The sequence below is a fragment of the Dendrobium catenatum genome, unplaced genomic scaffold, assembly GCF_001605985.2.
Source record: "Dendrobium catenatum unplaced genomic scaffold, ASM160598v2 fragScaff_scaffold_1728, whole genome shotgun sequence".
Taxonomy (NCBI): domain Eukaryota; kingdom Viridiplantae; phylum Streptophyta; class Magnoliopsida; order Asparagales; family Orchidaceae; genus Dendrobium; species Dendrobium catenatum.
The window spans coordinates 646317-671317 of NW_021320190.1; the positions used below are offsets into that span (position 1 = coordinate 646317).

Below are 25001 nucleotides of genomic sequence, written 5' to 3' on the forward strand. Positions count from 1 at the left end.
TAATATTCCTGCATGATCTCAATAAATGTTGATCTTCAGGCCTTGCCAACTCATGGTTGTGGTTCTCAACACATTTATTAACCTTCCATTCCCCTTCTTGATCAACTGAAAATCTAATCATCGCGGGACACCCAGTCCTAGTATTGGCTTTCCTGTATTTCGATTTGGCATTCAGGTCAAGGCCCTTCTTAAAACCAGATTTCGAACATACTAAATCTTTCATCCGTATCTTCCGCGAATTAGGCCAGTAACAGTGATGATCTTTGCGAACACTACAACCAACACTATGCGGCGTATCGACAGTAATATATCATAAGCCTCTTTCTCCACTATTCACAAACAACCTACTGAACAACAACCAAAGGACAGAGTTGGGATATGGATAACACACACACATTTCAAAATTAAATTCTGTACCTACCGGTACCTACCAGTTACCCAACCGATTACCTACTGATACCTAGCGGTACCGAACATTTAAAAAAGATACTAAACGGTACCGCCAACCCACCAATACATATATTCTCACCAATACAATTTTTTTAAAACACTAAACAAGTCACGGCTTTCATATCATATTTACCGATAATATATCAAAGTTTGGTTGGGTATTCTGTTGCAAACCATCTCCACCTCTAAGCTCTGACTCTTGCGTAAAACCTTCCATCTCCGACCAGTCGTTCATCTCTTCCGGCACAGAATCCATCTTCAGACCTTACGCCAAGAAACCTCAGACCTTCCGCTCTTCTCGTGCTTTCTATGGTTTCAGGTGTTACGAGAAAAAAAGTTTTAACTGAGGTAAAAAAACCGCGCCAGCAAATATAACCCTAGCTTTTACCGCGCATTTTTTGAAGTAGTTCGGATGGTTCGTGTTATCGGGTTAACAGAGCACACGATCTCCTCAATACGGTGGAGTCAAGGTGGGCTCCACGTCGCGCAAAACTACTTGTTTGCATACACAGAGCTACGTCCGCACTCCGCACCCAATAAAAGTTCGTTTGGGACGGGATTTGGCCGCAAGAAGCACGTGAAAGGTAGCCGGCTACCTTCACAGCCAACGAGCTCTTGTTGCTACTTCTGATCGGACCAGCAGGGAAAGTCGTCGAATGAGGTAGGTCTCTTCCTCTTTCTCCCTCTCTCTCTGTCTCTCTGTGAGGATCGGGAGGCAATGATGGGAGCTAGGGCAGAGGATTGGGGTTGGCTTAAGTAAGGGAGAGGTCGGGCTTGGTGCGGCTTGAGGAGTTTTCACGCAAGCAGAGGCGGCGGGAGGAGGAAGGCAAGGGATTTGGGTTCGGTTTTGCTAGGAGCAGAGGAGATTCGGCTTCAGTGGAGATCAGGATGGGGTCGACTGGTGGAGGTTTGTGGGAGATCTTTCAGAGAAGCAGAGCCGGAGGGAAGGACTCAAACGAGAGGAATTCCATCTCGTTTTAAAGACACGATCGAGGTGAGAGGGAGATCGTGACGAAACGACATTTCGGCAAACGGCGCCATTTGCAGGTTATGGGCGACTGCAGCGACGAGCCTGTAGCAAATGATCGGATTTTCTGCGGGATTTGCTCACAGCATGGCAGAGGTAATGATTTTTTTGAGTATTTTATTTTGTCTTTTCCCCTTTTTTTTTTTTTCCTGCTGCTAATGGTTCAACACTCCCCAAGTTTCTTTTGCACTAATTAGACATTGAAACCTGTAGATTAAAATCCTTGTTGTCCCGCTCCACTCCATTTTTAGTCCTCTCGAGTCAACTAGAAGATGAAACAAAGAAGAATAATCTAGTCCAACATATTTTACAGCAATACTAATCTTGACTCCTTCCAATTAGGATTGAGTGAGTTTAAAATTAATCGGTATAAATGATCACAAAAAAATATTATACTTCATAATCCTTAAAGTAATCTATCATAGACATTAATATGGAAGCATGCATAAATTAATTCATCAATATAAACTATAAAGCTTCCAGATAAACTTCATATATAAATTTATATGTGGCAAAAGTCTTTATATCATACATGTCTTCCCTCTATGATACATCCAATAATGTACGAATAAAACACTAATGTTGATAGGCAAATTGGGTTTCGTGGTTATTGCCCCACCTCTTTGTCCTTGCCTAAAATTTATAGTTATCGCAATATCTGATGAGTTAAATACTCAATTATATAAAGAATTCTAAAATAAAAGTTCAAAAATACAAGAAAAGAACAAAATATTGTCATATTGGCCATCTGAATTCATAAGAGCTTTATTATTCATAAGTAAAACTAGCTTTGTGCAGTGCTTTTAATTCAAGACCTACTTTTATGATTAGATGAGTTAAAGGCTTAATTATCTGTAATAAACTTGAATATTTGTAATGAAATGAAGTACATATGTCAAGTGTCAATTCGATTAATGCACTATCTTAGTTAAGTATAAATTTACTTACTTTCATTTTTATTGTTTATTTTATTAAAAATGCCTTATGATGTTTATATATGATTTGACACTTATAAATTATTTTGTAATCATTAAGGCCATCAGCTATAATAACTAGTTTTAATGTTTGGTCAATCCAATATTGTAATTATTAACAGCCTCTCGATTCAAGGTTCGTCGATCTCAAATTTTTAGAATCTAGAGTATGGAATCCTTTTTTCTATTTCCTTTCTAAAGCTAATCTTGTTGGATTTTTTTCCTCTTAAACAGGTCATCACCTTTATTCAACCCATCTCACGTGATTTTGTTTTTCATAGGCTTTTTTTTAACACCATTACGATAACTACTCAAAATTATTGAATATTGAAATGCACCTATGATCAATCAATCTATATTAATAAGCATTATAGGCATGCTTTATATACAAGTAAAAATTGGATACTAAATAATGCTTCATATCCGATTAAACACCTCATTATTTGAATTAATTATAAATACCTTGAATCTAATTTAACATACGATCATATAAGAGTTAAGTAGCTTTAGTGGCAACATCAGGCGCTAATGTTGTGCTCAATAGGAAAGAATTCCTTAAACATACAAATAATATGCCAATATATTTGTGGAAATTTATAAATATTAGGCTTATGAATAATTTACTTCTTATATTAGAGATTGAGTATCTCAACATAATTATAGGATTTTTATCTATACTCAATTTCTTTTTTCTATCTCCCCCAGGCTCTTGATCTTTCTTACAATCTAAAAATAATAATTTTCTCAAGTCAATATGAATTCCTAAATCAATAACTCAGTTTAACAAAAAAATAAGTTAATTGATATTTTCACCTTAAAATAATTTCTCTTCGTTCAAGCTTTTAAACCTGCAACTCAAAATCAAACTATGTAGATAAAACACAAAAAGTTGGATTTTTATCTTCAATCCCTGCCCTTCTTCTTCTTCTTCTTTCGTGATGTTTGAAACCTAGATAGGATGGAGATATTGTAGGGAGATAGTTTCTAGAGTTTAGCTAGGTAAATACTTAAGAAATTTGAGTGTTATATGATAAGAGAGCATCTTGGACTAGAGGATAAGTTTTACAAAATTATAATTAAAGTGGATAAGGAAAAAATAGGTAACATGACTATAGTAGAAATGTGAATCTTAAGTTAGATACGTGGGAAAATTAGGAAGGATGAATTGATAAGTAATTATATGAAAATTGAGAGGTTTATGTGAAATGAAAAGTTAACTTGGTTGTTTAGATAATACATAGGAGGGCAGAAAATGCATCAATAATATGGGTAAATTAAATTAATCTGAAATGATTAGGAAAGATGAGGTAGTTCAAAGGTGAAATTTATACAAGTTGTTCAGGAAGATTTGCACAAGACGTACTCAAGTAGAATGAATGAAGAATGTGGATCCATAAAACAAACCCTAAATAATTTCTTCTTCGAAGTGAATATCTGGAAGGATAGTGGAGCTTCATTTTTTTTTAGTATTATATATTTGCTTAAAATTAATGCAATGCCATTGGGTTATTCTGCTTTATGATCTATAGAAGTCAGGATTCTGTCATATCCTCTTCTGGCAGTGTCAAATTTAAAGTTGAATAATTCTAATTTGTTTTTGCCTGTACAGTACGTAAAGATGGTGATTTCTTCTTCTTCTCTTTCTGTTAACGAATTTTATTTTTGCTCAGGGATGATGTCAAAACTGAAACAGAGAGCACCAGTGGAAACTCGAGTGTTTTTAAGCTTAATATTGAGGAATTGGAGATGCTTTTAGAGGCTTATTTTGTGCAGATAGATGGTACTTTAAATAAATTATCCACGGTATGTCTTCTGATAATTATAATTTTTATTGCTTTTGTTATTGAAAATCAAAGCATAGCTCAGTGAACAACTGAAATGTTTAATTTTAAGCATCCTGCGGTTTATTTACTAACAATGTTACCAACAGTGAACTGAGTGTGTTGCCTGCTTGTCACGACCCGGCCCGACTAGCCCAAAAATAATGGGGCGGGAACAGTCGGTCGTACGAAAAACACGTGTAAACCATAATCAATTTCATTTAAACCTTTATAACATAACATACATCATCCATTAATATGAAAGAACCACTAAAAACATCAAATAAAGTATTCCAAGTTTGTTTTTTTTTTCACACACAAAAACTAAAAACATAAACTGCAACATAATTAGATAAACTCCAATAAACTGTTCAGACACATGTATACTGTCGTCTCGTAACCATCACTTCTTAACAATATCTCCTGAAAAACATTTCCAATAATAGAATGAACCAACGCTTAACAAGTAACATGTATTTATCTCAAATTCATGACTTAACTAAAAATAAAACATTTATCATTAAATTTTCATTAATATTTTAAAAAACTAAAATCATAATTAATATTGATATGCATATACTGGATAACTTTTTTATATAAAATTTTCTTTAAATATTTCCTTAAACATTTTCATTATTCATAAACTTTTCCTTTCATCATAACCTTTCATATATATGCATAAAATACTTAATCATAAATTATACACCCGTTCCGAAAGTACCAGTGTTTTGTACTGATCAGGTACATAGTCTTTTGGCAATTTCCTTTACCATTTGGCTCTGAAGACCATTTGGCTTTTTGAAACCCCTTTACCATTTGGCTCCGTAGAACCCCATTATCATTTTGGCACTTCCAGATCAACATGCACATGCAATAATAATAGATCTCATAGTGCTTAAGTTATTCAAAAATTCATATGTGTTCGTTTAACTTGTTTTATGCATAATTGTTCTCATGTCTACCTAAAAATTTCAGTTATAAGACAATAAGCAAATATACAATCTTTCTTGCAAAATAACATAAAGAAAATTTAAACATATGATAGTTGCATGAAATAGAATATTTATAAACTAAAAATATTTTATTTAACATAAAAGAAAATTTAGAGATTTTAGAAAACCAAAATTTTTGAAAACATAAATACCCAAATTTTTGAAAACCAAAATTTTATTTTTTACACATTCACATCATGCCAAAGTTTCCCTTAAACTTAATTAATCATTACCCTAATTAATTTTCGGATTTTAAATAGTTCAAAATTACAAAAATGATATTTTGTGTAAAAACTCTAAGTTTCACTCTTTAAATACATCTCTAAAGATATTTGGAACAACATTGGTGAAAGCATTTTCAAAGGAAATGAGTTTTGAGAAGAGCCCTAATTTTCAAATCTCCTTAGAATTAATTGAAACTTCATTTTCATCGTTCAAATATCTTTCTTAATCTTCCCTATCGATTTCGTAAAGAAATTCAATGTTTTACCTAAACCCTAGAAAATTCTTCTTCCAAAATCTAGAGAATGAGGGGGATTCTTCTTAAGTAAAACATACATACTTTTTCCCCTTATTCTACTCTACGATTTTCCCAAATTTCTTCACCGGAAAATCGTCGTTCGAGAAGCCGTCGAAGAACACCGCCGAGCCCGCCGTCCGCCTGTTCCTCTCGTTCCGCTCGATTAGGCCATTTGTGCGAATGCAATGAGAGGGGAAGGGAGTTCAGTTGGTATAATTGGGGAGAAAGGGTTTTGTAATTTGACTCATATGCTCTCACTTAAACAAATCCGGCCTTCTATTCGCTCAGGGGTAAAATAGGTATTATGAAACTTTGATTAATTTTAATTTATAAAATAAGTAAAATTAGGTATATGTTTTATATATCAAGTTGATCAGAATTTTGCGTAGAATTTTATGACATTATTTTCGTTGAATTCCGTTAACCTTAAATTTTCACTTAAGTCTCGTCATGACGCATTGAAATACGTGCGATGACCTACGATCGTCGCTTTCGTGTTTTATAATTCTGCTCTCCTAATAAAAATTCCATCTTCGAAATTTAAAAGAAATTATATACAGTAAAGTCATACCTTAACCAAATAAAACCACCCTCATTTATGATTCTTTCTCCCAAGTGGCATCTTTTTCGGAACTGTGCTTCCATAACACCTTAACATAAGGGATTGCTCTGCTCCTCAACTGCTTAACATCATAATCAATATTTTTTTTTGGTTTTTCCACAAAAGTCAAATCCAGTTAAATATCAACTGATTTAGTATTGATTTTTTGAGTTTTATCTGAAATGTATTTCCTCAAAGAAGAGATGTGGAATACATTATGTACTCCACTCATATAAGTTGGCAAAATTAATCTGTAGGCCACACTTCCAATTCTTTATACAATCTCAAATGGACCTACATATCTTAGACTCTGCTTTCCTACTTTGTCAAATCTCTTTACTCCCTTTATCGGACTGACTTTTAGGAATACAAACTCTCTCACCTCAAATTCAACTAGACGATGTTTGACATCATAATATTTCGTTTGTCTATCCTGTACTGCCCTCAATTTATTATGGATCAATCTGATCTTTTCTGTAGCATCATCAACCAGATCTGCACCAATAATTTTCCTTTCCCCTGTCTCAGCCCAACATAAAGGTGTCCTACACCTTCTCCCATACAAAGCCTCATAAAGAGGCATACCAATACTTGCTTGGAAATTGTTGTTGTAGGCAAACTCAATCAAAGGTACATATGTCTCCCATTTACCACCAAAATTTAAAACACACAACCTGAGCAAATCTTCTAAAGTTTGGATGGTTTTTTCTAACTATCCATCTGTTTGAGGGTGGAAAGTTGTACTGAAAGTAAGTCTGGTACCCTTAGCTTCCTAAACCTTCTTCCACAATCTGGAAGTTAATCTTCCATCCCGATCTGACATAATAGACTTTGGTACACCATGTAATATGACAATCTCACTAACATACAAGCTTACAAATTTCTCAACTGGATCAGACTGTTTGATAGGTAGAAAGTGTGCAGACTTAGTTAACCTATCAATTATTACCCATAATGCATCACAACCTCTTCTGGATCTGGGTAAACCAACCACAAAATTCATAGTAATATCTTCGCATTTCCACTCAGGTATAGATAAGGGCTGTAGAAATCCTCCTGGTTTCTGATGTTTAATTTTCACTATCTGATATGAAGTACACTTTGATACAGTATCTGTCATACTTCTCTTCATTCCTGACCACCAAAACACCTCTTTTAAGTTCTGATACATTAGTACTGCCTGGATGAATAATATAACTAGAATAGTGAGGTTCTTGAAGGATTTTTTTTCTTAAGTCATTAACATCAGGAATACACAATCTGCCTCCATAACGAAGTAATCCTTCACCATCAAGGTCAAAATCTTCAATGTGTCCCACACTAACCATATTCAGTATCTTCTTAAAATCTACATCATGTGATAAAGCTTCTCGTACTCTTTCTGGAAAGGTTGATTGGATAATAGTCTGATTTAACATCACAATCTCTGCATCATTGGATTGAACCACTGAAATCTCCAACTTCTCCAATTCCCTTATCAATTCTTGCCCGGCTAGCCCGAAAATAATGGGGCAGGAACCGTCGTGACACTGCTTGGGTTAAGTATGTTTATACTTGAAATTATTTTTTTACATGTTTTACATGCAAATCTTTTATGATATTCAAAGTCTTTTATGATATTCAAAGTTTTGTTCACCAACAATTTTCCAGTAACGTTTTATTTTCTGTCAGCATTGCCCGCTTGTCTGTAATTGATTGCACCACAATCTTATGCCCTTCTAGCCATCCCGTGATGTGGGTTGTCTAGGAGCTTCCTAGCTACTTGCATGTCCTCAAAGATGTAGTGGTAAATGTTAATTTTAATGAAGGTTATATTCCTTTAATACATTGAGACATTGGCTGACGCTGTGGATCTGAACTTTTATTACAAGAAAAATCACATTTGAATCTATATTTGGAATTTTATAATGAAGAAAATTGCAAAGTAGTTCAATTCTCAAATCTTATTATGCAGAATTTCTATCCAAACCAGGAAAACTTAGAATTTGCATTCTATATTTCTTCCTTTCGTTACCAGTTTATCAAACAAGTCGTATAGCTTCATCCATTCACATTCATGATTCATTAGTTCATATAGGTCATATGCTATTCAAACCAAAAACCAACTGTCATATACCTAATGTTCTTACCTTTTTTATTTATGCGTTGTATGTTCAAAGTTGAGGGAGTATGTGGATGACACTGAGGATTATATCAATATTATGCTTGATGAGAAGCAAAATCAGCTGCTGCAGATGGGAATTTTGCTCAGCATGGCAACTCTTGTCCTCACAGCTGGTGTGGTGGTGACGGGTATATTTGGCATGAACATTACCATTGATCTATACAATGTCAAAACCTTTCACCAGTTCTGGGAAACCACCTATGGAACCGTAGGAGGCTGTGTAATTCTTTACATCATAGCAATTGTCTGGGGCAAGAAAAGTGGACTTCTTCAGTGACTTAATGATTGGTCAAAGCTTTCTTTAAATAATCAAAGCTTGACCCAAAGGCTTATTTAAACCCCTGCTAGCAGTTTTTATATATTTTCTCTTGTTTTGTAATATTACAAACTGCAATTGGCATTTGGAGCAAAATACATATTCTTGCTTGATTTTGCCGGTCCATTCTCTTTCTCCTATTTTGTTTGTGCTACTTTTTTAATATTTTCTGTTAATTTTGATACGTTCTTGTAGTTTTTAGATTTCTTTATATTAGAAGAGAGATATATCTGCATATTTAAAATGAAAATATGATTAAAAAAAAAAAAAAGAGAGAGATATATCTGCAGGGCATTTCCCCATCCTTTTGCCACAACTTATTTCTTAGTGATTTTTCCGTGTGATACTTGTTTTAAATCCACCTTTTCACTCCGTTTAAAGTTTGAGAATGACTTCAATTATTTCCAGCATCAAATTTAAACTTGCAAGCAAGAGAAATGGTATTGTGTGCAATTCGAATTTTTCGAATATGAAAGAGTGAGAGTTGTAATTTTGAAAAATAATTATATAGTTTTTAGGTGTAAAAATTAGTGAATTAAATAAAAAAAATTTCGAATGGTATAAAACTTAAAAATTATTCTTTAAACGAAAGTAACCAAATAGATTTCATACTAAAACATTATTATTATGATTTATAAACAATTTAAAAATTTATTTAAGAGTAAAAAGATGGTCACTCTAGAATACCTTTAGAATTATCATACATAGACTTATTTTGATTGATTAACATAACTAGTCTTCACGGTGAGAATAATAGATTTCTTATTATAAAAGATTATTCAAGATACTTTTGGGCATTATTCCTTACCAAATAAAAATAACATATTTTTTTTATTTTTAAAGAATTGCTAAGCATATTCAATGAGAATAATTTTACTTAATTCATAGAATGTAAATAGATTATGCTGGAGAATTCAAAAATTATTATGATGAAAATGAAAGTAGGCATAACTCTTTAGCATATAAGACTCCCCAATAAAATGTAGTTGAAATAAAAAATTATAATTTAGTAGAATTAGCAAGATCAATACTTGATAAATATAAGCTACATAAGTATTTTTGGGCTTAAGAAAATAATATTGCATAGTATGTTAGTAGTAGAGCATATTTAATAGGGTTGCAAATGAATTGAGCCAAGTCGAGTATATACGTGTTTATTATGTTTGAGTTCGTTTATTATCAGCTCGTTGAATGGGTTCGAGTTTTATTCGAGCTTTTGTGTTTGTGTCCAAGTTTGGCTCGTTTAAATTAATGGGTGCTCATGTTCGGTGCATGTTCAGTTCATTTCATGCTGATCGAGCTTTGAACAAACGAGTCTTATCGAGGTATAAATGAGCTCTACTTCTAGATGTACATTAACTAAACAAACGAGTTTTGTCGAGTCTTTTAACAAATAATTACATCGAGCATGTTCGTGATTATATCTAGTAAAAATTTTTAAACAATTAAAAAAGCTTGTTCACGAACATATATAATGAGTATTCTTGAGCTACCAAATGAGCTCATTCACGAACAAACGATCTATGGTTAATCTTATATTTGTTTAAAAAGAGGGTTTTTCGTGATTTTAGGTGAATGCGGGAAATAAAAATAAATTATGAAATAATTTTAGACATGATTAGTAAAAAATAAATTATTAAATTTAACAATATGTATTTTTTAAACTCTAATATAATTATAATTGAGCTTCTTTGTCGAGCTCTAATCAAGCTTCTTAACGAGCTTGTTCATTAACATTAAACGATACTGTTCATGAACATAAACGAACCGAACACCAAGTTGTTTAGCTCGTTTATTTAGTTATTGAGTATTTATCAGAAGTATTCAAACTCGTTTATTTACCTTCTCAAATAAACATGAATGAGCTCTTATCAAGCCGAGCCACGAGTAGCTCGTCGAACGCTTGTTTGATTTAAAGCCATAATATTTAAGAAATGTCTTGAAAAGGAACTCTTATGCTTTTTTTTAAGACGCCTTAAACTAAAGAAAGGAAAGCTCTGCAAACAAGCAAAGTAAAAATATACCTAAGGTGAAGCATTCCATGGCAGCTAACTAGTTAATATCTTGTTCCTATAAGGACCTACACAAAGTAGTGAGGCATCACAATATATGTATAAAATGAGTAATGTAAAATTAAAGTGAAAGCTAAGAAATAGAGTGGGCATACTAGAGCTGAGGACAACTATAGAAAACTTGAGGCAACAGAGTTCTGCAAACTAGTGAATCTTCAAAGCTTAGACAAATTCTGAACTGTAGAAAACCTGCAATTATATAACAAAAAAATTATTTTATCTATATATGATTGTAATAATAAAAATGTCGAGCGTATATAAAATGCCAAAAGCTAAAGTGGTGGTGGTAGAAGGGAGTGAGAGAGCAGTGAAATCTGCTAAAGTCAATATGTGGAAATTCTTGCAAGACAAAGAACTAGCATGGTGCCAAAGTGCAGACCCTTAGAAATCCGCATAATGAAAATTTTAGTGTGACATCTAGAACAAATATTTGAACATTCATAGAGTTAATCAGCATACAACAAACATGGTTCACTCTAGATGCGTACCACATTTGTTGGAGGGGTTTGTTGACCCTTACACATCAAAACATATAAAAAGGGGAAACCCCAATTTAAGCAATGTGCACATTGACGCGATGCATCACTTGAACTGCCAAATGACCTCCGATTTCCAAATAAACTATTCAATTGTAATTAGGCATCGAGTTCGCCAAGAGAGATCCTTCACAATCAAATCAGACGAGATAGGTCTAAAGGGACAATCGACAACCAAAATTAACATGAGACATCACCCAAATGATGCCTGATTGCAAAACAGATTTTTTCGTTGCATCTAGAATGTTGATAATATCCAAAGTAGACCATAATCTTACCCAACGAAAGTTACACACATAAATTGATATAAGTTTCGAGATGATTACGTGCAATTTGAGGAAATGCGCCTGAATTAAGGAAATTTTTGAGTGATTGACGCAAAGCTGCCATTTTGAATTAATGATAAAAATAATATTCTTTGCCTATTTTAATGATTAAAAATATCTATTCAAAAGTGATTGGGAGAAAAGGCTATCACAATCAATTTTTTCTTTGGCATGCCAATTAAAGTTCAACTCAAAATAAATGCAAACCTTGTATCAGCCGTAAATCTTGTGATAGCAGGTCTTAATCACAGCTCACCTCGATCAAATGCTTTACTCGTCATCAAAAACAAAGCCAGAGCACACCTCACTTTCTTCTTGCTCCCACGAATGAACTCCCATCCGTCTGAATATGCAAGCACATAATCTCGTTCATACCTTTCTACACCTTCTTTGATTTCCCGCTGTAAAGTCTCAATCTTCTGAACTTGCTCAACTTTCTCCTGACCTCCAACCATTCGCAGCCTTTCCTCATGCGAGAGCTTTCGCCTTCAATATCAACCCAATTCTCCCGTTTGAGAACGCCCCATTGAACTCCACTTCCCAGCTTCGGCCCCTTCGACGTCTCTATTTCCTGCATTTTCTTTTCTTATTGCGTGTGAATCCTCCTAGACAGCGAGAGAGATGGATGAGAGGGGAGGTTCATTCAGCATTTTGAGAAGTAAAGGTAGAGAGTTTCACTCTTTCCCTAATTCCCTTGGCAATCGAGAGCTGGGTTTGGCTATTCTTGGAGAGAATGTCGAAGAGATGGAGTCGATTCCTCTTTGGAGATCGAGAGAAACACGAACTGGGAGTTCAAACCTTCTCTCAGAAATGGAAAGCAAGGAAGGGAGGGTCATTGCCGGCATTGGTTTACTCCGAGAATTGAGCAAACTATTTGCTTCCTCCTATAGCCTAAAAAAAACACATTGATATCAGCTTCCCGTACCTGTGGATATTGCCAAATCCGATTCAAATGGGGTCAATAATGTGAGTGCCACTACGAATGGTGGGTCTGCGTCTCTAAAACAAAGGAAGCAAAATTCACCCTTGACTTCAAATGGTTCATATGGTAGAGGTGTTTTACTTGGTGGACACCCCTCTCTTGGATACCAGGGCCCAAGGTTCAACTTTGATGGTATGCGATCACCCATTCCATAGTTTGATGGATCTACTTTCTTTGATGCCTATACAAGATCAGCTACAAACAATGTTATATCTTCAACTATTTAACATAATGCTAATTCAACGCCATCAAGAAATCAGAATTCATTTATGGTTTTTAAAAATGATAATGGTGATGGATTTAGTGAATTAAACAGAGGACCAAGGCCCAATCAATTTAAAAATTATAAGGCTCCTGTATCCTCGATTACAATTAAAGTAAAAGGGAAGAGCCTCCCTCATGAAAATGTCAAAGATCCTAGTGTTGTCTCTGGAAGAGAGCAATACAATAGAACTGATTTTCTCTGATAAATACACATAGGCCAAATTTTTTTGTCATCAAGTCATATAGTGAAGATGATATTCATAAGAGTATCAAGTACAATGTCTAGGCCAGCACACCCAAAGGCAACAACAAGCTTGATGCTGCTTAAAAGGAGGCAAAGGAAATGGCAATTGAATGCCTAGTGTTTTTGTTACTTTCTATAAATACAAGTGTTTAGTTTGTTGGTGTTGAAGGAATGGTTGGGCTAGTGGATTTCAATAAGAAATTTGATTATTGGCGGTAGGATTATGCGGGCTCCGAAAATTCATCCCTGCCCTCCGCCTGCTTTTCTTTTTATTCGGCGAGGGAGTTTTAACTGAATAAGTTCTTAGGTAAAATTTGGAAGGCATATGGGTTTGTAGATAAGACACTACCCAGAGCTTTCGCCCTCATTTTGTGAGGACTTTATGATCCGAGTTCTGGTTTCCTATAGGCGCAAGCCCCTATAGTTAATTACCCCTCCCAATAATGAGAGAGAACTTTCGATTAAGGCTAGTCGTCAATCAAATACGTAGAGTATACGTGTTATCTGGCATATAGTAGCAGCATAGGTATTGATATTTGGAAATTTGAGATTTGGGTTTGGATTTGGGCATTTAGAAAGGTTTAATATTTAAATCAGAAATTTCACCATCTAGCACTTAAAGCGGATGGTAGGGGAATGGATGATAAACCCGATCAAGATGCCATAGTTCCGTCGTCCCAGACCATCGTGGTCCCTGGTCTACTTAGTCAGAGGAGGTAGTCGACCCAGCCTGATAGAAGGATCCTTGTCGGTAGCCATGGGTTGCTTCATCCAATGGTACCTCGTAGACCTAGGTTGAATGTTTGTCTAAGGGGACAAATTTAAATCCACCTTAGCTTACAGAGGGCTTTGAGCCCTATCGATCATATCCTATTGATTCATATCTCAAGGATTTGATGTCAATATGAAACGTAATGGCGATGGCCATAACCGGTATTTCGTGGTGCCATTTGGCGGCAAAACCACTCGGTTCAGAGGGCCCCGGGTCATAACCGTTTATCGTGCGGTGCCATTTGGAGGCAAATCGCCGGTTAGAGGACACGTACCACGTCCTTACTAGCAGGAGACTATTTTGAGAATGGATCCTAGTGATATTTTCAACTACGCATTTGGCTCTTTTGTGAGCTGAAGTAAAATTTAATTTGTCCACCTCGACAAACTGTTGCGGAGGGCGGATGTATTTTGCTTTAGGTTATTAATGGATTTATTACAATTTTAAATATTTTTAGGATATTGGGATTTTGAGATTTTTTTGGATTTTGGATTTTAGATGGAATTTTGAGTACTTGGTATGGACATTTCGGTGGCATTTGAAAATATTTGTGAAACTCCTCCGGTTGAGATAATCATTCAACACGGCCATCATCGGGGTGTTTGAAGTCACTTGAAGATATTTGAATTTTGTGGATGAACCTTGTCGACTTTATTGAGCTGTCGACAGAGGATCGGGTTTCGTAGACTTTATACCTTTGGTAGTGAATTCTCATTGTTATAGACCTTGAAGGCCTAATATGAATGTATTAACACAAATATAACGATCGCCACAACCGTATATTTGTTTGTTGGTTTGAAACCTATCGACTTCTATTGACCCGTATAGAAGGACCAGTTTTGAACTTGAAAAGACGTCACATGTGTACCAATAACACGCTCGTTGGGGCGCATGCAGGTGTTTGGGAATTTCATTTATTTGACATACCCCTTTGTGTACCTATGTGTATACAAGCTACAGTGCACGTGTAGGGATAATTTGAAAATATTTGTAGACGCCTTCTGTCTACTTGTACGAATGTTGCAGATCCGGTGGCGTGTCGTAGTCTTGTGGACGCCTTCTGTCTGCTTGCATAAGTGTTGCAGATTCGGTGACTTGTCGTTTTCCTTTGCATGCAATAAATTTCACTTTCGCTTATTAACATTTAATTCAAAAAGTCCAAAACTTAAGGTTTAGGACTTTACATTTCATCTTTATCAATTCAAGGATTCAAAACCCCTATCATAACTTTGTGATCCAACCATATCTCTCACTATCTTCTTATCACTTGCAAATATATTACCCTTGCAAATTATTTGCCTTCAAAGATAGTTTAACGTGCGCGATGAGTTTGAAATCTTAATTGAAATGACAAATACTCATTGAAGACTTTGTGTTGTAAGCATGAGGATATTATTGCATCTCTCTATTTGATCCTTGTTGCATGGTCATCGCTTAAGAGTGAGAGCTAGAGAATTTATCCATCCTGAAGCATTGCTTGCAATCACTCTTCATTTATAGGTAATTATTATTTAGTGAGATTTGCATTTTAAATCAGCATGAATGTCCTTCCATATTCATTTGAGAGCTTCACATTTTGATTGCAAGTACATTGGTTGGAATGGGATGTAGAAATCATAAGTCCCTCATACATCTTCCTTTGGATTTAAGTTGGAGCTTACCACTTGTAATCTATACAAGTAGATCTTATAAGGTTCATTTTGAAATTCTTTATGTCATCATTAAAATCAAATCTAAACTCAAATTTGAGTTTGTCTAGTTCAAACTTTGCTCCAAGTTTGAGTTCAAATGGTTCAAATTATGGCTCCTTTGAGTCAATATGAAATCCACATCCAAGCCTTATTGTAGTTCAAAATCTAGTTTAGTGTACCAACTCAAGTCCTTTATCAATTGTTTAAGTCATTTGAGTTTGAATGTTCAATGTCAAGCTCTATGTGTATGATTCAAGTTTGAATTCTTTGTGGTAAAAATGGCAAGTTCACTTGAGTTCAAATCAAGTCTTTTGCATGAGTTCAAGATCGAGTTCAAAACACAAGTTCAAGCTTACAAGTTTTCACCATTTGATTCAACTTTGAGTTCATTTGGTTTAAGTTTGAATTATTGAATTCATTACATATTCAGGTTCAAGTCTGATGCTAAAGTCCTCTGTTGTTCAAATGTGTTCAAGTTATCCTTGTAGTTGTTCCAAACTACAATCTCAAGTACAAGTTCTTTACATTTGTTCTTTTGAGTTCAATCAAATCCAGGTCCCAAATTGTTACAAGTCCTTGTCTATATTTCAGACAAAAATTTGGCAGCCTCCCAGCGTCACCCCCATTTGGGAAAAAAACCAAAAAGCCCCCTACCCGCCACGTCAATAAAGACGTGCACGATTGGTGTTTGTGAGACACCGCGGCGGTGATATTTTTTATTTTTTCTCCCACCACGCTAATAAAGGCGTGCATGGGGTTTTGAAAAGCATTTTTATTGAAAAGCATTTTTGATTTTCCCCCACTCGGAGGTACTTATGAGCAACCCCGCCTCGCCGTAGGTGCCTCACCGAGGTCCCATCCCACCATGCGCACCAAAGGCGTGCTTGGGGCAATTTTTCGGTTCACCATAAACATTGAAGTAGAGTTTTGAGTTTAGAAGAATTCGTACATTCGTGGGGTTGTCAGTGTTGGCACATGGATCGAGTGGTCACTCGCCTACCTCGTCGTAGGTGTCGCACCGGGGTCCCATCCCACCAAGCGCACTAAAGGCGTGCTTGGGGCGGTTTATTGGTCCGACATGAACATCAAGGTAAAAGAGGAAGCCTTTTTTTAATTAATTAAAAAGAAATTAATTATAATTAAATTTAATTATAATTAATTATAATAATTATTATTTAATCATGATTAAAAATATTTAAAATATAATTAATTTGACTAATTATATTTAATTACTAATAATTATTAATTAATTAATAAAATAATCATTCATAATTAAAATAAATTAATTATGAATGATTATAATAATTATTATTAAATTATAATTAAATTAATAATATATAAATTAATTATTATATTTTAATATAATTATTAATAATTAATGTTATGCGAATTAATTATAATTAAATAGTTAATTAAAACTAATATAATTTTTTTAATTAATTTTATAATAATATAATAATAATAATAATAATAATAATAAATAATAATAATAATAATATATAAAATATAATAATAATAAAAACAAAAACAAAACCAAGCGCTTGAAGGAGAAAGTTACCTTCCCAGCTAGCGACTCCTTGTTGTTGCTTCCGATCGAAAAGAAGGAAAGTCGGAGGAGAAAGCCGTTGACCACAAGGGATCCGGGATCTAGGGGTTACGATCGTGAGATGGAGAGGCGTGCTAATGTATGTGGATGTCTTCCCTTCTTTTCTCTCTGAATTAGTGAGGTTTGGAGAGGCGAAAGGGATCAGTGGAGCAAGCAGCAAGGGGGCGACGAGATTGAGGTTGTGGATGGGTCGTCAGGCAAGAATTTCGATCGGTGAAGAGGAACAGAGAATAGGAGAGGTCTGCGGCTTTGTTGGAGTTTTTCGCATGGAGAAGAGTGTGGAGTTTGAAGCCCCCCCCTTTAGACTCTATTTATGGACGCTGAGAGGAGTGAATCGAGGAATTATGAGGATTTTTGCGCTGAATTTAGGAGAATGTGAATGCGACGGCCACGGTTTTGGCTAGATTCGGCGGAGTGTCCGATGGTTTACATGTATTATTTTTTTCGTTCTTTTTGGTTTAATCTGCCAGAGGTTAACCCAAATGCAAACCAATAATGTGGTGCCCAGAGCGAATCACGTTTGGTTGAAAGCTGTTTGACAGTGGATTCTTAGATATTTGTTTAGATGTCACACTATGATTTTTCCATTTAGTGAATTCAAATATTTACTTGGATGTCAATAAGGTTTTCATTTAGTGGATTCAAGACTTGCTTGGATGTACACTAAGATTTTCTTATCTCCCATAGATTCTCAGATGTATCAATAGAATGGTTGAGATACTGATTTTTTTACCCTGTGCATTGTGCTGTGGACATTGATGGATAATTACCTGATTTTGTCTTTACTGACTTGTAAGGTGATTTTTTTTTTTACTTTGGCCTATGCTTCTTGTTGGGGGCTTGGTTGAAGGAAGTGATCGATGACCTAAACCTTAGGTTGTATTAGGTCAATGGCAAAGTTCGGTCCAATTTTTGTGGCATACAGATTGTTGATGACGAATCATTTTGTTAGCCTAAGGTTTGTTGAACTTTGGATAATTTCTTCGTCTTTGACTTTGTGGCTTTGAGCGGACTTGTTGAAGAAAAATTCTTCATCTCGCTTTGGTGCTTTACAAATTTGTTGAAGATTATCCAGTTCACAAATCATTGCATATTATTAGGATTAGAATCGGGTTTGTTTGGTTCAGTGGTGCCCCGGATATTTACTTTTCTGTAAATCTGGTGTAAAGTGGACATTTGGATTATTATATATTTAGATTATTTAATTGTTTTGTTTACCATTGTTTGTGCAGTAGTTTTTTTAGGGCCTTTGCATGTGTATTTTGTTTTAGCCTGGATTCGAATCGGAGAGATTTTTTTTCGTAAGGGGTAATATAAATTTTTCTACTTGTAATTCTAATAAATTTTTAGGGCTCAATAGTAACTCTAACAGATCTAAGAAGTAGCTTCGGGGCGCCGAGAGTCAGCTATACAAGCATATTATTACTTTCTCTTCCTTGTTAAGCCTCCCCGCTGCGGGTTCTGGCAGACAATTGACTATGAGGGTGCAAGTTATGTCAAGGGAAGTTGGTGCAATCTTTAGGGAAAAAATATTTCTAAGCTAATTTTTTAAAACTGCTTCATATTCATTTTTATGCATTTTGGTCAATTAGCGATGCATTGGCATTAAGATAAATTAAAAAAGTCTAAAATATTAATTGTTATTTCTAGAACATTTTCCCCTACATAAGTTGAGGGCCAAATTAGAATCTGTCTTAGATGTCGGCCTTCAATTCTTTAAATTAAACACATCCTACCATTTTCATAAGATGACTGGAGACACATGGGTTTAAAAGCGCCTAGGTGGTTAGCTGGCTCCCAATCCAGGCCGGGGTAAGTCCAGATTTGCACTGAAGTTCATTAAGTTAGGTTAGGGTACTACTTTGTAGTACAATTAGATTTAGATTCTGGACAGATCTTTTTAGATCTTAGTTCCTCGCCTACCGGGAATATAATCCCAAATTTTAATAAAAAATGTCAATTTAAACCATAAAATTTCTCTCTAAAATGGTAAAGCCCAATATAGGGTAGACTGAGGCTGTCTCTAGGTTTTTCAGAATAACACTATCCTATTTTCCTCCATTGGAACTCACTCATAAATGTTCAACATTGAGCTTTCTCCTTGAAAAATCTTTACTTTATTTGTTGTCTTCTACTTTGTAGTCAAAAGGGGTATGAAATACTGTTTTAATCGAGAGTTTTCTTAGGAGGACTCCTCCTTGATGTAATTAACTTAAGAGCTTGATCTTTAAACGGGAATTTGAGAACCCAGACTAAAAATAAACCTTGTTTTAATTCATATAATAAGGGAAGAATCTTTGGAACGTGATATTTTTAAAACCCTATTTCTAATTTTGAATAGACTTGTAGAATGTTATTATTATCTTTTCAGATAATATAATATTATACTTGTTATGATTCAACTTTGAATAAAGAATTTTATAAACCATATGCTTTTGAATTTTTTGAAGATGTTATGTTCGTTTTAAGATGATATAATATTTTTCTTGGCCATATTAAATAAAAAGAATGAATAAATTTTTTTTTTAAAAAAAATGTATTTCTAATCTTTTAACATAATTCTATGAATTTCATGTTCATCTTTTGAGATGATATGTTATTCTTTGAACTATATTTGATTATAGAAATAATCAATTTTAAAACCTATTTTGATATTGAATCCATGTGTAGATATTGTGTGACTCTCGAGACTGTCTTATTTCATCAGTATTCGATTACAAATAGGGAAAATCAATATGCGTGGTGGATACTATTTTTTTCCCCGACAAGGTTTTTCTGGTGACTCCGGGGATCAATCTTCTTCCATTTTAGCATGTTTTTATAGCCCTTTTAATCGGTGTTACTTGTGCTTGGATATGTGTAACTATCTTTTCTTCCGCCGGTTTATTTTATTCTTTTCAAAAAAATTTTGAATAATTTGGTCAGTATATAAAAAAATTTTTAGAGGTTTATTTTGGACGCCCATTAGAAAACTAATGAAGGAGCTCTTTTGTTTTAATGTCTTTTTGTAATAGTAAAATCACTGTTGCTTATTTGATGTTGTTACTGTTACATTTTCTTGTAGCTTGATGTTTTGAGTTAGCACTGGGTTAATTCAAAGTTATACATTAAATTCACTGGGAATAAAATTTACTACTTATCCAATATTATAATATTGCAGTTATTTTTTTTTTATAACTCATATGTATGAAATGAGATTAAGAATTGATTTATTTAGCTGGATTAATTAAACTTTTTGCAATTTAAATAAATTATTCTAGTTTAATTAAAATCTCTTTTAAATTTCAGGAAAATGAGGGTAAATTAATCTTTTCCCTGTTAAACAACATGAACTGTCTACAATCCGTTTGCTGAATGGTTAGTCGTAATCAAGTTTGGAAAAGGATTTGAGGATTTGCAAGTTGTCTGTTAGTGGACCCGAGTTCACTATTATCTCTAATAGTGAAGTTTTGCAAATCAGAAACCTATTCTTAGAATTACTTTGGGATGGGGTCTCAAACTGCTCCTATAAGACCCTAAGCTCTGTGTTTACTAAGGATTGAGCAACTTAGTAAACGACAGAAATTTAGTAAAGCCAGTTTGTGGTAGCAAACAATTAGTTCTTTCAGTGACAGTCAATTTGAGATTGGATTTCCTTCCAATTTATCGAAGATTATGACTAAGAAGACTCAGAGAAGGAATAAAAATCATGTATAAAGAGAGAATGGAAAAATTAGGATATTCAAAGGAAAAAATGAGCTTAATCCCTCAACCTTCATTTAGTGGTAGTAGGGTTCATCTCTTCCGTGCTGATGGGAGAGGAAGATGTTGAGGACGATTGCTTCATCAGCCCCTACTGCAAGTTAGAAAGTCTGTCATTGAGCCAAAAAAAGTAAAAGAACTCACATTCAGAATTTGGGTAAAAGCTATTGTACAAGGGTGTGTACATTGGTTCCAAAAGTAGAGAAGAATTTCTTAAGAAAATGAAAAGAATGGTCAGTGATAGGATTGAAAAGAACTTAAGGCAGAACTTAATTAAATAGGGTAGGAGGTCAGTTGAGAGCAAGAGATATAAAGAAAATTCAAACACTGCATCTTGCTCTTATGATGGAATCCTAGAGCCAGGAGATTCCAGTAGAAAGAAGAGTATTGTGTTTGACTGATGCTTCAGTGAGATTTAAAAGTACTAAGCATGTTCCACAGAAAGTCAGTCGTCAGTTGTCCCCTTCTTCTGCACCACCACAGAGTCCTAGTAAGATTCAACGTAGTTCTCATACCCATTCTTCTCCCCGGATAGATAGGCACCACTCTACGGGTCCTACTCCATCTTCTTATCCTGATGTAGAGCGGTTGGAATCCTCAAACCAACCCTCTTCAACATCTGATGAGAAGAAAGTTTGGAGACCCAAGGAAAAAGCTACTTCTCCTGTAGTAGCTTCACCTGAGAAGCCTATAGAAAGTAAACTTGAAGAGAAGGAGAGGGTTGAGAATACTACTCCAGATCCCATGGACTGTGAAAAGTATGTTCCTGTTGATCCCAATTATGTTTCTTGAAGATCTATAGTGGAGATGATAGGTGAACTAAAAGACAGTATTAGAAATCTGGATGAGGAAGAGGCTTTAAACTTTGACTTAGATGGAGATGATATGTTAGATGATACAGTGGCTGATGTCTTTATGGTTGAAACAAGAACAACATCTTATAATGAGCAGATTGAGGATGCTGTATTACAAGATGTTGTAGTTGAGGAAGGCATAGCGCCGGACTTAACTCAACGTCTTGTACAGCAATTAAAACAAAAAGATGAGCAGATTTCAAGTATGGAGAAGAAGATAGAAGAAATGATGGCCACTATGGCTTCTTTCCAAAGTCAGGGTCCTTTACCACCACGAGCATAGGTTGAGTCTTCTCAACCCTAGCCTGTTCAGGTGGTAGGAAAGAAACAAGTAATTGAGACTATAGAAGAACACCAACAAGATCCAGAAATAAAGGCTTCTCAATCCAAAGAGTTAAAGCAAATGGTAGAAAAGCAAGTAAGCGAGGCATTAGCAAAGTCACAGAGCTCATCATATACTCCAAAGGGTAGACCCTACCCAGAGGAGTTTGATGCAGTTCCATACCCAAAGGGGCTTGTGCCTCCCTCCTTCAAGATCTTTGATGGTACTGGAAACCCAAGACAGCACATAGCCTACTTTAGAGCCAACTGTTGCAATGCTGGGGGAAGTGATGCTTTGCTTTTCAGACAGTTTGTCAGTAGTCTGCCAGGAGTAGCGTTTGATTGGTATGCAGATCTTCCAAACGGTTCAGTACACAGTTTTACAGAGTTAGAGAATATGTTTGTCAAAAGATTTGCAGGAAGTCAGCACCATATTACAGTTGGAGATCTGGTGATAGAAAAACAAAAGCCTGAAGAAAAGTTAGTTGACTACATACTTAGATGGAGGAACTTTAGCATGAAGTGTGAACCTTAATTGCAAGAGCAACATGCAATTGAGATTCTACTTAAGAACATTCATGGACCGGTAGACTTTCTTTTGAAGGGTTTTACTATTAAAACATTTGAAAAGTTGCTCAATAAAGCCTCCAGTCTCCAAGAAGAAGCTTCACAGCTCTCCTTCCTGGTTGATCAGTCCTCTTCAGACCCTAAGAAGCTGAAACCCCAGAAGGTCTTTTTAAAGAAATCTGGGACGGTGTCAGCTATGGATAAGGGAAAGCAACCAATAAAAGTTCAAACAGAAAGGTCACCTCCTCAGTTTTATAATCAGCAGTATCAGAGGCCATAGTATCCGCCACCACAACACCCTCCACTTCGGATTCAGCCAGAATTCAACCAACAACAGCCTTACCTTACTCCAGAAGAAAGAAAGAAAAAGTTGGAAAAGTTCAATGAGATGATGGGTAAGACATACCCCTTTAAGAAGGAGGCTTTGAAGAAGATCTTCAAAAATCTTCTGAAAAAGCCAGACTTCAAATTGCCTGCACCTAGAAAACCAGAAGAAGTGGGTAAGTCAGATCAGTTTAATTATTGCCCCTACCATCAAATGTTGGGCCATCAACTTGAAGATTGCATTACTTTTAAAGAATGGCTTGACAGAAATATGAAATTAGGAGCTGTAGTGATTCCCAAAGAATACTTAGTGGATCCGGGGCAGGGATCAGCTAAGTGTGTGACTGGTGAGCCTATCGTTCCTACTTCTTTTTCAAATTCTGATTCTACTTGGTATATAGCTTTATCCCATTCTTCAAAGAAATATCTAAACAAACTTTACTTTTCTTCTCTTCAGGAGTCTTTGGGAGCTCAGAAGCCTCTACAGGTTGATCTGATAGTTCCAGAAGATGATGTAGAGACGACTCCACCTTCAGAGCTTAAGGAAGCCCGAGTCAGCCAGGGTCATATAGTTCAGGAGAAGGAGGACACTAGAGATCATTTTGTTGCTTTTAGTAGTTTTGATTGTGATGTATCTAGTAGAGTTGTATTTTCTTCGGATGGGGAGACTGTTATCCTCAATCCTCTTATCTTAGATGACTTTTATTTTGTTAAGTGTGAAGATGTCAAATAAATGAAAAAGGATTCTGCTTATTTCTTGTCTATTTCTGATAATGATGTTACAGATGACTTGAAAAACATACATGAAAATAATTCTCTACATGATCAATTTAATTTTGAAGAATTAAAATATTCTCTTGGTTATTATTAAGATAGTGATGTCCCTGCTCTTGATTTCTAGGGTATGCCTATCTGTATTGAAGCCGAGATGTCTAATTCTGAAAATTTAACAGAAGTAAAATCAGAATTAGCTGAGGTCGAAGAAGATAACCTGCCTGTCGCTTCTTATGAAGATATAGTGGAAATCAAGCTTCGTAGTGGCAAAGTATTACCACCTCACGCTTCTTCTGAAGACAAAGGAAAGAAAGTTATTGACGAGCCAAAGTCTTCTCTTCCACCTCAACCTATTTCTTTTCAGAGTCTAATTTAGAATGGAATGCCCAAGGTCGATTACAATGTCCTAGCTCATCTCAGGAAGCTACCTGCCAAACTGAGCATTTACGATGCCTTGATTCTTTCCAAAGAAATGAGGGAAGCATTAATCAAAGCATTGTTAAATCCAGATATTTGCATGGCCCAGTTAGCAGCTACACAGCCTGATGAAGCTCTTTGTTCCAGAGGAGTTCCTGAAGTTTCTTTCTCTGATGAAGATCTATGTTTAGGGACGGCTGATCACAACCGTCCACTATACATAACAATGAACATAGATAACTTCAGATTGTCACGTATCCTTGTAGATCATGGTGCATCAGTTAATATTATGACTCTAAGAACTCTTGCCTATTTGAGAATAGACGTCCGTAAGCTCAGCTCAGATAAGATGATCTTACGGGGTTTTAACGAAAATGGCGAGAGGGCTTTGGGTTCAATTACTTTGTTGTTAGAGATTGAGGATTTTAGAACTGAAGCAAAGTTTCATATTATAGACGCTCCAACATCTTTTAACGCTCTTTTAGGTAGACCCTGGCTTCACGAATATAGGATGGTTCCTTCATCCCTACATCAGTGCATCAAGTACATTCGAGATGGTACTGAGCACTGTATTAAGCGAGACTTGCAACCATTCTCGATTCATGAAGTAGGAATTTATGAAGATGCCGCCTATTATTTGCCTAAA

At 35.3% G+C, this 25001-nt stretch overlaps 1 protein-coding gene across 1 annotated transcript in view; it reads left to right on the forward strand.

The window, feature by feature from the left end:
• The window catches only part of LOC110093906 (magnesium transporter MRS2-F), a 54633-nt gene extending 45575 nt beyond the window's left edge, over window positions 1-9058 (forward strand). Inside the window, exons 5-6 of the mRNA XM_020818947.2 lie at window positions 4122-4254; window positions 8544-9058. Of these exons, the coding sequence (XP_020674606.2) occupies window positions 4122-4254; window positions 8544-8825 (415 nt within the window). The 3' untranslated portion in view covers window positions 8826-9058. The remainder of the gene's footprint in view (window positions 1-4121; window positions 4255-8543) is intronic.
• Window positions 9059-25001: the final 15943 nt, after the last annotated feature.